The sequence below is a fragment of the Neodiprion fabricii genome, chromosome 6 (genome assembly GCF_021155785.1).
Source record: "Neodiprion fabricii isolate iyNeoFabr1 chromosome 6, iyNeoFabr1.1, whole genome shotgun sequence".
NCBI classification, from domain to species: Eukaryota; Metazoa; Arthropoda; class Insecta; order Hymenoptera; family Diprionidae; genus Neodiprion; species Neodiprion fabricii.
Window position 1 is genome coordinate 30,124,624 of NC_060244.1, and position 17,458 is coordinate 30,142,081.

General features: G+C 44.9%; 1 protein-coding gene across 2 annotated transcripts in view; it reads right to left on the bottom strand.

Moving 5' to 3' along the window:
- Positions 1 to 17,458, bottom strand: part of LOC124184427 (max-interacting protein 1-like) — a 123,294-nt gene that overhangs the window by 36,941 nt on the left and 68,895 nt on the right. For both annotated transcript variants that reach the window (XM_046574116.1, XM_046574115.1), the window contains exons 4-5: positions 7,575 to 7,689; positions 1,640 to 1,988 (exon numbers count right to left, since the gene is read on the bottom strand). In XM_046574116.1, coding sequence (XP_046430072.1) covers positions 1,640 to 1,988; positions 7,575 to 7,689 — 464 coding nt within the window. The remainder of the gene's footprint in view (positions 1 to 1,639; positions 1,989 to 7,574; positions 7,690 to 17,458) is intronic.

Sequence of the window (17,458 nt, forward strand, 5' to 3'; positions counted from 1 at the left end):
CTGCGCTCCCAATTACACCCGATTGGTAAAATGAAATTCGCCCTCGTTGCTGCTCCTTTATCACTCTCTCGCTCTCTCTGATTCCCCGCTCCTTCCGTCCCAGTCTGTCTAAATTCGAATTTCGAAGCTCTGGCCGAAGCGAAACCACAACCTATTTTTCCACAAATTCGAACGGTATGTAACGCATTTTTGAAACAACATCACCGGTACGTAAGGACGGTGTCGGCGTTCAAACGGGCGTGGAAGCAATATTGAATCCGTATTCAAACATCACTCACAATCAATTTGATCTCAGGGATCCGCTAAGAGATTTTTAGAGCAGTGTAACTCGCAGAAGGCGAGTAAAAAGTAAGAAAATCGTAAAGTCTTGATCTTTCGTTTGGTAAAGAAAATCGATACATGTTCATAGGGAAAAAAGTTAATCTCGACTGCTTTGAAAGTATGTTTCCTCCCCATAGTTATTATATACCTCATTTCTTATAGGTATGACATACGTACGAGTGTTAACCAAGAGCAACGTCATTCATTTCAGCCACCCTTCATATATTTTTTTACTCTCCTCCTCCATCACCTTTTATTTCTGAAAGACTGTCCACTAATAATGAAATTTCCTCAAATTTTCCAGCCGAGTAAGCCATTTTCTTCTGAACCTAAGATTCAGTAAACTCAAAACCCGGAAGTCGATGCACGCTTAGTCTGATCTACAACCCTGGATAGAAGGGGAAAAGAAAATGGGTCGATATAGTCACGTGAATAAATACTTGTACTAGTGACGAGAATCGATATAGACTACTTTTGGTGTCGGTAATTGCAAAGTAAGCGAACATGCCAACTGATTATGAGAGGGTACGCGTTAACCACGGCACGAATCGCAGTGATCTCGTTGCGATGTTGTCCTTCATATTAAATCAAAGAGCTGGCCCGAAATCCGTAGCCTCAACTGATCATCGGGCAAGGGAGTGATACCTATGTATGTACGTATATATTCAAGGGTTTGTTTGCAGCATCCCAACCGGGGCGTCGAATCGGGCTTCCACAATCAGGAAGGAACTTCCGTTCGGCCGAGCAAGTCTGGTTTTGGTTATATACGCCGTTGGTGCGATCGGATCTTCGGTGGGATTGGTCAGAACAGAGGTAGGGTGGGTTAAGTTAGGTTGGATTAGATTGGGGATACTGCAGGTCTGCTTCGATGGGTCAGAGATTCGGAATCCGCGTTCCGTTCTCAGGCTCGCTTATACGAATGTACTGTGTTCGATGCGGTAAGATAAATTGCACGAAATTTATACGAAAAGTAAATGAATCTGGAGGTGAACACAAACGTCAACGAACCGCAGAACTTGGTGGGCAGAGAGTATCTACCGTACCTGAATACGAGCATCCTCCTCCTCCAGTCTTAAATGAATTCATGATAAAACCAACAAGTCCCTCTAACGTGGACCGATTGTCCAACCGCATTCGGCCACACTTTGTCAGCCATCATGGAAAAGGGAATACCCAACTGCGATCATCACAATGCTCGACGAAATTGTTTAAATATCGTTTAGACGAGCACGTGTTCACCATAATCGCGTTGTAAGAAATTCATGTTACAATTTCGGCAGAGTATCTTGTATTTAAGGAGCATTAAGGACTGACTCACCGGACTCCGATACCGAAGGGCTGCCCGCTGACCTGTCGGAATTTCTTGAGCTTGCGGTTGAGCTTGCAGAGGAAGCGGTGCCGACTGAGCACTCGGAGATGCTTCGCCTCTTCGAGAGCTGCAGGCTGGACGTGGACGTGGAGCTCGGCGAAGGGGCGCTAGAGCTTAAGGTCACGCCATGGTGATGACCGTGATGCCCGTGGTGCCCGTGGTGCCCGTTAGGGCGAAGGGAGTGCAGGTGACCCGGTTGCAGCGTCGTCAGCTGCTCGAGTCGCCGTCTCAGAAATCTGTGTTCCCGAGACAACTGTTCCTTGTGAACGGCGTGCTTTCGCTCCCGTTCTTCAAGGTTCTGCAAGCACGAAATTAAAACCAAACTCACAACTCACGTTAATCAATGAGAAAAAGAATTAAAAAATTAATAAAAGACCGACATCATTTCCGTTTTTTATGGGATAAATATTAGCTGTTTACCTACTCGTAAGTTTGAAAAATAAATCGATTCCTGACAAGTCATTTGCCTAACAAACTTTCCAACTTTTCGATTAACGGTAGGGAAATGTAATAAAATATAAACAATGACGTGTACACGTCTGGTGGATCATTAACGGGATTACGTATACTCGGGAATGGAATAAGAAGAAAAAAAAAAAAAAGGAACAAAGAATAAAAGAGAACATTAAAGAGGGACGACTCGGCGGCGTTGCTTTACTGCAAGTTGTGCCTCACGCACCGGAAGTTAACAGCCAGCGCCTTTTCCAGGTAGACGATTATCTGACGACTAGCGGCAGAAAACGGCTTGGCGTACCCGACACAATGCTAAATAGAGGAAACGAATTATCAATCAGCGATCAAGCAATTACTACCTTATACCCGTTGGTTGGCTTTGTATACGGCTACAGCTACGGCTACGGTCACGGGTGCACGGTTAAGGATCGAAGTGTGCGTTTTCGGACGCTTCAGTCGGCACCGAGGTCATCAAGCGGGATGGTAATATAATTGCAGGCTCGGGTGATCCTGGAGGACCACCTCTCGCTGTGTCTCGGGATCCTCTAATGACCGCTTTGTAGGTCAATGAGCTTACGAGATAAGAAAAGGGTGAACGTTTCCGGGAATTGCCAGATCTCGATGCGATAACCATTAAGCAATCTAAGACAGATTGCCCGGCGATAATTTTAGTATTAATATTAATGTGCGAGCTTCGTTCGCAGGACCATGGAGTTATTTCACGGCGTTCCTCCCCTACAACACCCGCGGATCTCTTCTCCCCCAGATTCTTGGGTCCGTCTCGCCCTCGTGGCAATCAACAACTCATTACCAGTCACCACCCTCTTCACTCGCTTGTCCGTTGGGCTATTTCGTAATTCACGAAAAATTAAAACCCCTCCGTTGGATGCAAATTCTCATGCCTTCGTCCCAAACGGGGTTTTCAACGTGATACAAACGCAGATTAATTTCGACTGACGAATTTCAGAGTCGCTTCGTATTTTTGGAGTTTACTTTTTATTATTATCAATGGTAGATCGCGGATGATGGAGAAAAAAATATTACGTTTACATACAACGATTCTTCATTGTCGGATACATTTAAAGATGCGGGGTATATTGTCTTGTTAATAAAAGCTGATCACTTCTAACCGTAAAAGGGGTTAGGCAAATTTTCAAGGACTAAAGTGAATAAAAACAGTTCTTATCATGGGAGACGTGAGAAAAAAAAAAGAAAAAAGAAAGAAGTAATTTCTCTGTCCGGTGTAGAGGACATTCTTCCAGGGTAGAATCTCCGCGACGAAGGAAGGAAGGAGGGAAGGATAGCTCCGAAGGGTAAAGAATACGAGGCAAAGGTTCGTCGATACCTACGCCGCCTACTCCACGGCTCATCCGAAAGGCTGGTTGGGTTTCCGAAAAGATAGGCGATCGGACGTGACGGAGTACCTAAGATGGATCAATGACATGCTCTACTCGGGAATGTAATATCTCGCTGGTTCTATCTCCCCTCTTCCCTTCCTCCCGCTGGCTGTATTTCGATCCAAGGGAGCATCGAGAATGAGGGAATTTAACGGTGTTGGTGGCGACCCTTAGAATTTGAAATTGTCCGTTTTGTCCTAGCCTCGAGTTTCGATCGATTCACCCCCTCGCTCCGGCTCTTTAACGGTTTCACATTTTCCAAGCGCGTCTTTGGTCATTACCATCACTGTCTCAATTAAGACGGTGAAAACTGTTATTGGTAAGTGTTATTGTTATTTTAATTACTATTACAGTTACCGTTACTGTTATTATTGTTATCGAGGACCCTCGGCCTTATCCGCACAAGCTCACGATGAAAATGGTAGGAAGAAGAAAGGAGAAAGAAGTAGTGATAAAAACACAAAACAATAAAAAAAAACAGGGAAGTAAGTGCAACCCCCGCAGTCTCGTAACCTAATTAAGTTCTCTTCTTTTTTAGTCATTCATTTGTCATTCTTTATTGACCCTTGAACGGTTGACTCTTTTCGCAAGTGTACCTCTTTCACAAATTATGTCATAAAGTCTACGTTGTGCGTCGAGTCACGGCTACAGTGCTAAATGATTTGTGAAGACTAAAAAATAAAAATTATGACCCGGAGAGATTTTCTGTTCTTTAACGAATGAAAGACTCGCTCAGCTAGAGAAATACGATGTAACATCAGATTATGTATTTATAATCGAATTACAGAAACCTACCGTCAATTCACGCTGGGCTACTATTAGATTATCAGATTGATCAGCGATTCAGGCAGTGATGTCAACTACGAATTGTAGAGTAAGAATCAAAACATCCTAAAGAAGAGTTCTTATTATTTTCTTCTCCTCATTCCGATTCAGACGTTTTTAATTTTGCTCGTCGACTGCAGCGAGTCTCGTTATTTCCATCTTCTCATTCTCTCTCGTTCTCATTTTCTATCCCCGCATTAAAACGGTGTGTGAGAATTTGCATCTACCAAATAGTAAAAATGAAAAGTAGACTTGCACGGTGTCTGGGGCTGAAGTCTGGATGGGGGAGGGTTGGGAAGGGGATGAAGCAAGGGATAGATACCGAAGTGTATAATACAGCTAGACATTGAAAAGTTTCTATATAAGGTTGATATCGCGTCGAGTTTTACAACGAAGATAAGGGTATTAAAGCTACTCACGGTTTGCCTCGTAAACCTCTCGGTCCTCCATATCACATTCCTCGATCCGCTGACCCTCTAAAGTCTAGAGCCAAGACATTTGCTGCCATATTGGCAAAGCCAAAAGATGAACATTGATAGACCGGCGTTCTCGAGAATTCTCAAGTTCGCTTCGCCCGTCTTCCATCAAATGGTAATAAATATATTCGTGTGCCGTTTTCAGTTACGAATAAAACAAATGCAGTTTGCGCGGGGTGATCTTTCATCCTTTCGCTCCTGCTCATAATTGATATAACAAAGTTTTTCAAACTCCCGATTCAGGTGCATAAACCTGGTTGTTCAGGCTTTCGTTCAAAACTGCAGGACAAAGTTTGAAACCGCTGCTAAGAAGAAAAATTGAAAAATAAAACGAGCGGAACAAAAGACGAAAAAAGATACCAACTTCCAGTACACTAACTTATACTGCATATACTTGGATATATGTATACGTATACAGTGTACATATACGTAGGTTACACCGCACCACTGCAGTAATTCTCTCTTTCCTCCATCTCTCTTTCCTCCATCTCTCTTTCTCTTTACTACCACTTTTTCACCTTCCACCTGCATTCCGACGGGAACGAACCAAGGAAAGAACAACAGCTATTCTCATTCTATTTGAATTTATTTTTCGCCTCGAAAGTTCCCCTCGCCTCCTGTCACCGTTCCACGTCTGAAAGATCTAAACCCCGTAACAAGGGGACGAGGAGAGGGGCATGAACGAAAGGAGAAGGAAATGAGGAGGTAGAAGACGAAGCGAGAAACGGTCGAGGATGAAGATGAAGAGGAAGAGGAAGAGGAAAAGAGCTTGCGAGAGCTGGCGCATATTTTCCTGACAATTAAACACAATCGTCGCTAAGCGGCAGCCGAGCTAAATATCCTCTCGCTTCGGGAGAGGGGAAATCCTGAAGAGAAGAGGATCCTTACGATTATACGGAATTCTGAATTGATTGTGAGAAAACTCTGGCTCAATAACCAGAGCGTCGTTCCCTATTGCGCATGTATAAACGAAAAGTAAAGTAAAATGAAATACAAAAACCGATTTATTCCTTTCCTTATACAGCCAAGAATAAAAAAAAAAAAAGAGAGAATTATACGAGATGCGCGAGTAATTGATTAACAAAAAGGTAAAAATAAAATAAAACCAGCGACTGCTGCACAATTGATAAGGGAAGAAGCAAAGGAGAGAAAAGACAAATGGCAAAGTTGAGAGGACTGATTGTGAGGGGAGGCCGCGGATTCGATGATTATACAATCGAATGACTGATTCAGCTCGAGCAAAGAAAGACCCGATCACCTCTCGCTTGTTACACTTCACTCAATCTGTCATCCACGTTGTGCTATACGGACCCTGTGCTCCATGCCGACTTCCTCGACCTGAATTGCAAATTGCACGATGACAGGCCGCGCGATTTATCAGACTAATTTCAGGGCTCCACCTCCCGAAATGAGCACAGAGTTGAATCCACATTGGAATCAACGGGATTCAGGATCAACGTGATGTTCAATTTTCCTATTAGAACCAAAAAATTGGTGTGTTTGTTATACTGCTCTTGTTTCTAGACAGCAAATTTCGAGTTACCGTATATAATATAGTGAGGAGAGACATAACTGGACATCTTCTCTTATTTATAACAAAATTTGGTAACGTTCCCGGTTCTCTTTCTTCCCTTTGGCTACTTCGGTACTCACTACTGCCACGTCATGGGTTCAGTTTTAAACGCGAGTGGCTCGTTCGCACGATTCGAGGTATAAACGCAAGCGCATTACTACGGTTAGACGGATATGCGTAAGGTAAATACGCAGTTGCTGCGGACCTGCATCAAAGGAATATACGAGCTGCGAGGAACTCATTTCGGGCGAAGAAAAAAAAAAAATCTCCATTTCCATCGCAAGAGTTGGTAACTTCGCGGAGTCGACAATGCTCGAGATAGTGAATCTCCTCGCGACTCTCACGCGTCCTACTAGGTACTACACATTACAGAGCTCTAGCTACCGTACAACTTGTGTGCAACGTAGATGCACACAGTGGTTGCGCGTAACGTGTAAAAATGTGTATAATAGCGGTGTAAGAGCTGACTTTTGTGGGCTTGTGACGCGTATAAGCAGCGAGTGGAATACGGACGGAGGGTAAGTAAGAGTAAGATTCGCGTGGCTGCGTCGGCGCATTTAGGTAATGAATATTCCGTTGTCTCCGCCGGCATATCGCGTCCGCTTCGAGTTGGAACAAAATCTCTGGTAATTTAGGTACGCCCGGGAGAACGCGAAGTTCCTCTACAAAGGGGATCTCTCTCTCTCTCCCTCTCCCTCTCCCTCCTCGAAAAAGGAAGTAGTGATAGACGGTAGGGGGGGGGGGGGGGGGGGGGTGAGAGGAAAGGGGTGAGGGGTAAGAGATGAGGGTTCGAAGGAGGAGGTGAAGGTGTCGCGACAAAGAGGCTTCGTAGCACAATGCCTGCGCGCAGTTAGCAAATTGCAGCTTACTGCAGGCGAGAACTGCGCCAAGTTCCCACTTTTTTTCATCATTCGTCAACAAGCTCGCAGCGTCCGCCTGTCCATATCCTTATTCCTCATTGGCAGGTGCTGTTTGTTTATGTTAGTTAGAAGAATATTCCCAGCCTCAGTTGGGCGATGCTTCAAATTCTCGCGAATTTTCAACCGTACGTTATCATAATTATAGGGATACGTATAAGCTTGAAAAAATATATATAAAAAATAGCAGAAGTTACAAGCACAGCCTGTACAATATATGTATAAGATAAAGAAGTAACTCACCTTGATAAACCGTTTCGCTTTCGTGAGAAGGCCTAGGGTGGTGTGCCTCGAGGTTTCGGGGCCTAGCGGGACCAGTACTTTCAACTTTTCCAGACAGTTCCGTAGATGGGCCCGCCTGCGACAAAAATATCGAAAAAGAGTTCTTTCACTTTCAAAGGTTGGTTACAATTTTCCGAGTGGTGTCGACGACCTTTCGCGACTCGAGTATCTCTCGAGAGGACTTAGAATCGGGGGCTAGATACAGAGTACGGGGGAAGGCAATGCACGCACTATACATATACATATACGTGTAACATGCTTTATTTATACGTGCCGTGCCTGCGGTATACGGATATTATTGTACATATACATACACACATTTTCATCGGACGAAGAGAAATAGATAATATGAAACGTACCGTGTCGTGTCGCAATACTCGGTATAGCAGATTAAACGTGACAGTGACAGCGATACGTCTGACACGACCAAATTTTCAAGTTTCGTCTACTCACTCCGATCCCTAGTACTTTCAAAACTCTGTCCTCTCGGTTTAGAACGCGTGGCAGTAGATATCAGAAACGTGAGCGAAAGTAAGGCGAGAATAAAGAAGAAACATAAGTAGATACAAGAGTTGGAAGAGCGAAGCAAAGCAGTGTCAAACGAGAAAAAGTAGGCAACGCGTAAAATTTTCCAGGCAACATTTCGTAGCCGAATAACCAGCAGACAACGTGCGGGCAGGCAAGCGAACAGGCGAAGCCCATTTCATCCTTTCCGATTAAATCACCCGCGAGCACAATGACGATGACGCGAGGGAAACACTCGCCACGGCAAACGGGCAAAGTGCCGAATAAAATATCAGATAGACCTGGGTGGGTAGGCCTTCGCGCCCCCCCCAGAAACACGGTCGAAAACCCCCTGCAGGGGGATTGAATCGCGCGGGCGGACTCGCTCCGGTAATGGACCTATTGTCGCGAAACAATCAACCACTGGCAATTGCTCCGCTGCGACAGTTAATGTTCCCGCAGGTACACACCCGACCGCGACGATGTGTCACGTCCAACAATACTATACGTCTATACCCGTGTTTACGCCCCCCTGCCCCTTGGTCAACTTCGTCGCGTACGCGTACATCTACCGCTACGGGTTCACGTATTCGCCTTATCCACCACCGACGCTTTTGAATGTGGTTGCGAAACGATACGTCGCGTATTTTTCGAATTTATCGTCAACGTCGAGATGTATTTGTCAGATATTCAAAACTTTACTTTCCTGAATAACAAACGTGAAGATGGTTTTTGTTGAAATTTAATTTCTGTTCATAGGAAATTGGAGATCGTCTCAAACCAGTTACGAGACGTAATACCAATTTTATGTCGTCAACGATTTATCATTTTTAAATTCCTCGATGAGGTGTTGAAGAGTACAAGAACAACTTACAGATAATTTAAGTAACTGCGAAACGGTATCTGATCAATCCAACTTATTTCCTGGTAATTTTGAAATAAATTTCGGTAAAAAAAAATTCCTCTCCGACTCTGTAGAGTAGATGAAAACCGTATTGTGGATTCCGAAATACTTGGGATATGAATTTCCACAAGTGTAAATACTCAATAATGCGGCGAGATTCCGAAAAGGGATCGCCTCGGATCGGCGTGACAGGCGCGAGGAATATCGAACGACGTCGAACGACTTGGCAGGAAGGAGTATGGAAATAAAGGGATTCCAGTTATCGACTCGCACGGACCATTAGGTAGGCGATCCCTCCGCCCCTCGGCCTTCTTTCTTTCGCAGTACCCTCCTCCACCTCGGGGGTGGTAAAATAAATCTGTGCCTCGAAGTGAAAACGACACGTGACATTTCATTTTCTTCTTCTTGCTTTTTTTGCCACCTTTCTCAATCGAGTTTCATACAGAAGGATTTCAAGCGAGCAGGGTAAACTCCTTTCTCTTGTATAATAATATGACTTCCCTTAAGGGATGTGTGAAATACACCATTGAAAGGAGATATTTTGAATGATGTTGAAATTATGTTCGATTAATCACGCCCTACGACTGCTCAACGTTATAGCGAGGAACACGTTATTATACGGAGGATTTACGTGCAAGCGATTGACTTTCTATAGAATTTTATTGCTATCCGATGGGGGAGAATTTCCGGGTATTATTCGATGCCGCATCATCGAATGAAATCGGCTGATCAGCAAAAGAAGACCCGTGTTTTTTTTTATACGAGCATGAATGAAGAACCAACTCACTAAGAGAGTGACGCTCGGTGATAACGGGAGCAGTATTGCCTATTGTACCGAAACATGAATGTCGCGTTGAAGTTTTATTGCTAGTAGCGGCTACAACGCGATCCCTGACGGCTCTCTGTCTGTGTCTAGATGTAGATGTATTAACTGACACCGCAAAGCTTAGGCCCTACTGCGTTGTACGTGATGAATAACCAAACATCTATAGGCACGAGTGACAAAATATACTTTCCAGAAGTTAACCGACGTGTACAAAGTGAAATTTCATTCTCATCCGGATACTTTTAACACTAAAAATTGATAACTTTCATACATCGGTTTCCAAAAACCGTCAAGTTTTTCATTATACCTTAGCCCTTGTCTCGGAGAGCTAATACCGAGGATGTTTACATCGGTAATATCGAAAGAGAGTTATTAAACAAGTTCGGGAAGTATGCGGAGAATCTCGGGAAAAGATGTTCGGAACGAGTTTGTTGATTCAAAAAGTCGAGGCGAAGTCTTTCCTTCCTCGAATCGTGACAAGATAACATCGTTTAAAACCGCACGTTCGCCATTGCTTTCGCCGAATTCATGCGACAACTTTCCTCGTTTTTCACCACTCTGGTAGTAAGCGTGGTTTTTAATATCGCGTCGATCATCCCCGCACGATTATTCTGGTCCCTCGCCTTGGGGCTCTGCTGGAAAGCCAACCGAGAGCGTCGTTGTCGCACGCAAGCACGTTCGCGTAGTTACGCGAATATTCTGCGCCGTGGTTGAACGAAGAAGGAATGATAAGGAGGAGAGGAAAATGGTCGTTATAAACTGCAAATCCTAACAGAGCTGGCCGAGTAAGCTGCCCGAGGGACGCGGAGGACAGCGCTTAGAACCAACTAACAATAAAACTAACGAAAGCCGACCAAAGTGGACTTTGAACGAAACGCGATAAAGCTCGTACTGTTCCAGTTTGATTGTTAAAAGATGGACGTCCTACCACTGCAGGTAAAGGTACGTTTCTTTACGAAGAAAAATTTAGCGGGTAGACCTTTTGCTTCCTCGGCGACCGGCGTTGCACGTTCAGCGGAACGGCTCAAGTCAAGGATATAACACGAAGTCCGAAGGGAATAGCTTACCAAGCTGATATCGATTACCAATCGAGCTGCGATTAACTCGCTCAATCACATCCTTGTGCTGATTTTCATCCTCATCCTCATCCTCATCCTCATCCTCATCCTCATCCCTATCCTAGTCTTCGTCCTCGTCCTCGTAAGTAGTCGTCCTCTTCCATCCCGTTCTCCTCCTGATTCTCGTCGACTGCCGGTGACCAGAACGAAGACAAGTTTCCGCGCTTACGGCGCTAAGAGAGAACTTGGCCGGTCGAAGGGCGGAGGATGGGGAAAGTAAAGGGAGGGCGAGGGCGAGGTTGGCACACGTGCTAGACGGGTTTGAATAGTTACGAAATTAGTCGGTAATTTGCTCAAAGTTTCGAGGGAGGTGGAGTTGCATAGTCGAATGCAGAACTGCACGCCATTCGCCTAGCTAGCTCGCCTATTTGCCGGCTTCGGACGAAGAAGGTGAAGATGAAGAGAAAGAGGAAGAGAGATAGAGAAGCGAGTAAGATCGGAGGATGAGGCAGCTCTTGAGATAACCACGAGTTCAAACTTTTCCCACCACCTTGCTCCTCCTTCGCTTCCGTTTCTCTCGTCTTTGATGCATCGAACAAGGATTGGGATTATACCATTTTTCATTCATCCATTTGGCCGTAAATCTTGACAACATTCAAATTCTCTTGTTTTTCACCCTGGAGGTGCGTTCTTTTTCCATTGACGCGTTTGCCTCAATGGCTGAGAAGAACTGAGGAGGTAACAAAAAAATCCGTAGAACAACCAAAAAACCCGGAGATGATGTTTCTTTTGCTTCTCATTTCTTCAACTCATGTTGATATACTTGATTCAAAGAAACCTTTGAGGCAACTTTTCTTTTCATAAGGTCCCTGGATTCCATATAGCTCTACTCAAATGCTTGCGTAAAGCTTGTATGAAGGATATATCTTCATCTTCTAAAATTAACGTACCATTGTGAATTGCATCCCCTTATTTAACGGTGGTATGTTTTTGAGTGACTTGAGCCTTCACTCGGTCCACAAATATACCAAATATCCGTAACCCGTGAGAAGTATTAATACATAAGAATCCCGGATTGCGAATAAAGTTTCAAAGAAGATTTTTCAACCGTCTACTCATATTTTTAAGTACAAAGGTTACATGCGTGATGACAAGGATCAAGGTAAAAATGGGTTAGAAAATGTTTGCTCGATATTTTCATATAAAGCTTCCAATGGCGAAGAAACGTGCAACAAAAGAAAGTACGTGGAAGACTTTTGACATACGGGAAGAAATGAGAGAATATCAAGGGAAGTGCGAGGTTGGCTATAACGAACCCGCATAGTTGAAAATATTATCCCAAATCTGCCCGCAGAGATTGTCGGCACGCAGCACGCACTCATTCCAATTACTGAGTATCTTCGGCAACGAATTTACCTCGAAACTTAACTCACCCCGTTCCTCCGCTGATCAGCAGGTAGTATGAACTACGCAAAAGCCACCCCCCTCCGTCGAACTCCGTACTCCACGCGACTTTCATCGACCCCGAGGCAACGGATAATCGTTTTGCCCGCGTTGGAATCCCAAGAATAGCAACCAACGACAGCGCCAGCGATAACAGTAATATAACGATCGACGGAATCGCGCGTGACCGTTCGTTCACACGATACGTAAATTGTATATAACTTGGCGTGCTCTGCGGCTTTCTCTGCATGCCTTATACATTTTCTCAACAACAATCATACTGGCCAAAGAAAAAAAAAATGAATTCAAGTCTGTAGGTTGCAAAGCTGTTAGAGCCGGCGGAACCCCTCGAATGTTCTGATAATCTTCTTGGAGCGGGGGGGGGGGGGGGGGATAGAAGGAAAGGTAACGATAGAGATGAAGGTTGGAGAAAGAGACGATTAGAATTACCCCTAGGTTCGCTTAATTAAACTACGGGCGAGTGGCGCGGCGCCTGGCGCCCTGTCAGCTATCTTCCGGTTTGTGGCCCGGAAGCGGGACCTATAGGCGTCTGGAAGTTGCTTCTGTTCCTGATTAGAAGACGAGCGTCAGGCAGGGATCCGGGTGGGATCCCTACCTCGATTTGCCCGTTTTCCCGTTTTCCCGTTCCCCGGGTAACCCGACATTGTCGTCGACAAGTACGAGGGTCTCACCGAAGCAAGATCTCTACACGGATAGGAGGCCGACGAGGAGGAGGAGGATCCTCGAGGACCGCAACCGGAATACCGAGATCCCTGCAGCACCTGCAGGTGTGTAAGATCCTTGCCGTGTACGGCAGCCGTGGGCTGCGTGGGAGAAAAGCGAGCCGCCACCGTGCAGAATTCCAATCAGGCTGATTAATTATCGCGGTGTGTTTAATTACAATTAGTGAGATTGCCAACCGAGCCCGCGCGTTTCGGTCGCGCCCTACCTGCGATATATAACCACGCCACGCGCCTCCCTAGCGCAATGACACTATTAATCTCACCCCCATTCTCCCCGCACTCCACCAGGAAGGTGACAGCAGACAACTGCGTCCTCTGCGACAAAGGTGAGACCTGGAAACTTCAATTCCGCCTTCCGACGTACGATCAATCCTCGATATTCAGCTGGTATACAGTCACTACCTCGGTTCTTTCATTTACTGCTACGGTACTCAAGGTTTGCTATTTTTACAATATCTTTCACTTGGTCAGGTGATTTCACAAGTTTATAACTTGTAAAGGAAGAAAATAAAAAATGAAGTATAAATTCTACGAAACGTTCAATTTTATCAGAATCGGTGAGCTAAATATTCAATTCACGATTCAATGTGTCGGGGGTGGTGTTTTCTGTTCGTTGAAGCGGTCGTTCGTTCGTTGACGGGTTTCGAAACGTTAATTAAAACTGCAACCATATCGCCAGCACGAACGTCACCCGGAAAATTTTGAAAAGAATGTTGAATGCCACGGTTGAGGTACTTTTTAACGACAATCAACACCACGAGGAAAGGTGCAGGGTATAACGGTAGATCGAGCAGCGTTAGCAACCGAGAGAAATCGATTGCAAAATTTGTACCGAACAGACAAATAAACAAAAAAACAGAGAGACGAGAAAGCGAGTTGATAAAATCGCGGTAAAATGACTCGCCCGATCAGAGACCTACGGCGTTTAATTTACAATTATTCGAGCAATCGACATGTCGCAAAAATCAATCAATAGGTGAGAACGAAACCTAATTTGATGCAAGTTCACAAGGAGTTCATCTGAGAGATAGAATTTAGACCGCACGTACTTAGAATTTCACGATACATACAAAATACATACAGAGAAAATGGACAGGAACGAGTCACGAGATGAAAACATCTTGGCGAATCTACTGAACGTACGCACGCGTGAAATCGTTGAGGATTTAAGGATCACTTATATCCGCGAGAAAACCGGGTCAATTTAATCAGCGAACAAGAAGACCTTACGCCTCCCGACTGCCGAGTCCCGCGACCGCTTGCCGTCCACTTCTGACCTTTCACCTTTGACCTTTGCGCTCTACCACACTCTCGGTGGAACAGGTGTCGTAGTGAAAAAGGGCCGGATATCAACTTCCCGTTTTCCGGTACTGATGTTGATGTCGGCTCCGTGCAAATCAGCAACGGTTATCCCGTAGATCACAGCCCATTCGGAACCAACCCAGAGAACCGCATGGGTATCCTACAGAGTGGACGAAACGAAATGAATCCTATTAGGTGAGAAACTTTTCACCAGGGTTTTGCCTGTGCTTGCTGCCACTGACCGCAATTCGTGTCTTTCGCGCAACGAAACTGCAGTCCGCTATGTAAACTGCAATCTGTATAAGTTTGAATCGTTAATTAACCGCCATGCTAGCGAGATCACCACATATTTACAAAAGCTTTTCACCAACACTGCGGTGATGACGGGGCTCTGAGTGTGAGTGTTTAATTTTATTTTGTCCACTTCCATTCTCCTTTCCGTTTTCAGCAACACTTTTCAACTGCACCGCACGACTCGATAGGAAAAGAGAAGCTAATCAAAGCCGGCACCACTTTGGCAGCTAGCTAAAACGAATCAAGAGAGGAAGAGAGAGAGAGAATGAAAACGTAAAAAGGAAAGAACTTGTGGAACAACTGTGGCCACTTAATGTCACCGTAATGCCGGCACTCGTACCGTGTAATTTCCGCGTTTCTTGCATCATACACTCAACCACCTTCGTTCGTTCGTCTCACGCAGACGTCGCATCGTCAAGACACGCGATTCAACCGATCCTTGAGCGAAGCCTAATCTAATATTCACCCCCAACGCGATCCGATTAAATCCTTCGAAACATGAATGAACGAGGTTGCCTGTTCAGCTGTTCGGGGGTTGCGTAGTGTACTTTATTATATACTTTTGGTTTTTTTCACGAACGCAACACAACACGGGCGAACGAGGAGTTGCAAAGATACGACGAGAAGTATTACACGCCGTGCTGTACACCGAGGCTGTGTCCGTAACTTGTTTCATACTCACGAGGCTGCCTACTAGGAACAACCTGCAGCACAGCAAAAGCAGAAGCACCAGCAGCAGCCTGCGGGACGACTAATAGGGTTATTTACTACGTCCGGTCTAAACACAGGGAGCGTATAACATAGCTCGGGAAATACGCAGAGAAATGCGAAACGTTACCGCGGCGACAGTTTGGTCTCTCCGCTGCCTGCTTTCCGTCGGCTTCCCTCGGTAAGTATATTAGGGTTCAGCCATGTGTACAGGGTGGCCCTCGGAACAAAGCGAGGCTTTGTTCAAAATCCGAAAACTCTCTCCGACGCGTGTTGCCCCGCGGTATCCGCGGTGGTCATATTTTAGAGTGAACGTTTCAATTTCCAATGATGCTCTGTGCGAGTTTCATAATTAAATCGAACGTCTTCACTTTCGGTCGAGACATTGCTGGGAAAACTGGATTGAAAAGTTCGTGTAAATCAGCCCGAGCTGATCAAATCTCGAACCCAGAAAACCGTTTGGTCCCATGGAACGAAAGGTAGGTAATTGGTACAGAATATTGAATACATTCAACACCTTTTAAGGATTTCGCATTTTTCTTGTCAAACGTAGCGTTGTTGACGACGAGTTCTTCGAAGACCATCTCGATTCCCAGGCCTACCCGTTCAACGTACGTTAGGGTATATTTATAGTACGTAGTTTGAAATCTCGGTTCTTTCCCCCCTTTGAAACAAGATCGGGAGGAAGAGAGGCTACCCAGAGTAGACACTGTGCTCGAGCACACGTAATCAAAAGTTATTGGCTCTCGAAAGAAACGCGACTTCTTTTTCTTATTTTCCCACCGCACGCGCTCTCGTACGAACACGTGTAACATACCTAATAGAGCGTCGTAGGAATCATACGCACCGGTGTGTCTATTCGGCCGAGGAAAGCATCGGTGCAAAAACCTCGAGACTGCGGAGCACGGACAGCCTGCGGATAAAAGGCCATTCTCCCGATACGGGCCAATCGCATTGTACGGAATGTGCCGTGCCACATCGTTGAAAATACTGCATACTTTTTGCTCGCGGCTCCTTTTCATTTTATTTATTTATTTATTTTTTTCAATCTTGATCCTCTTTCGCAAAACTGAAGCACAAAGTGAACAGGACAGCTGCAGCGGTTGATTTGGAACTCAAGTCGTCGTAGCTGTGAGAGCAGAACACCGGTAGCGGAGTCACGTCCTGCAGATATGACTGATTTCCGGCAAGTTTATGGTGCTTGCGCTGGGAATAGTTGGGATTTATTTTCGAGATTTAAGTCCCTGTCCTTGTGTATGTACTTTTCAACTCTTTCCCCTCCCGCTATCTTCCTTCGCTCCCTCTCCCTCCCTCTCTCCTTCTCTTCTTCCACAGTTTGATAGTTTTGAAAGAGATTTATCGCCTTCTGCACGGTGCGGAAGGATGCATCAAACGAATGCAGCTGGGTTGAACCGTTCCTCCTCCCTCGAGTTGCTCTCTTCTTTCTTTTCTATGTTCACTTTTCCCTATCTCTCCAGCTCAATCTTTTCCACGTTTCCTAACCTCCGATGATTTACCACTGCAAAGAGAACAACTTCGCCCATGGGATAAAGTACTAGAAATTTGTTCAACGCTACCAATAGCCGTTATAATCGCGTTTTTCATTTTAATAGGTATGTGGTAAAGCAACTGTCAAATAAGAACCTGCAATTAGGAATTCGATTTAGCCTAGACTTTGGAGATTGTAAGACATCATTTTTTCTAGTTCTCTTCTCGAGCATTAAGACCTGTTATAGTTTCTTTCGTATCGTGAAAAACTCTGCTTTCTAAGCAGCTCCGCTGGGGTGTGCTTTGAAAGAAATCTTAGAATCGATTATATTTTTTTCTCCGCTTTTCTTCTTCTGCGTATTTCCAAATTTAACTTCACTTGTTATTAACGCGTGTCGTAAGGTAAGCATAAGACCACATATTTGCAATTTCTTAGGTTGATAAGGTAAACCTTTGATCGGGTAAACTTTACCGGAGATGGAAAGCAGCCAGAGATGTTAGAAGACACGATAAGAAAATGATGAATATTTCTTATAATAAGGCAGGAAAAATCAGGGTGGAAGTAAAACTCGAAA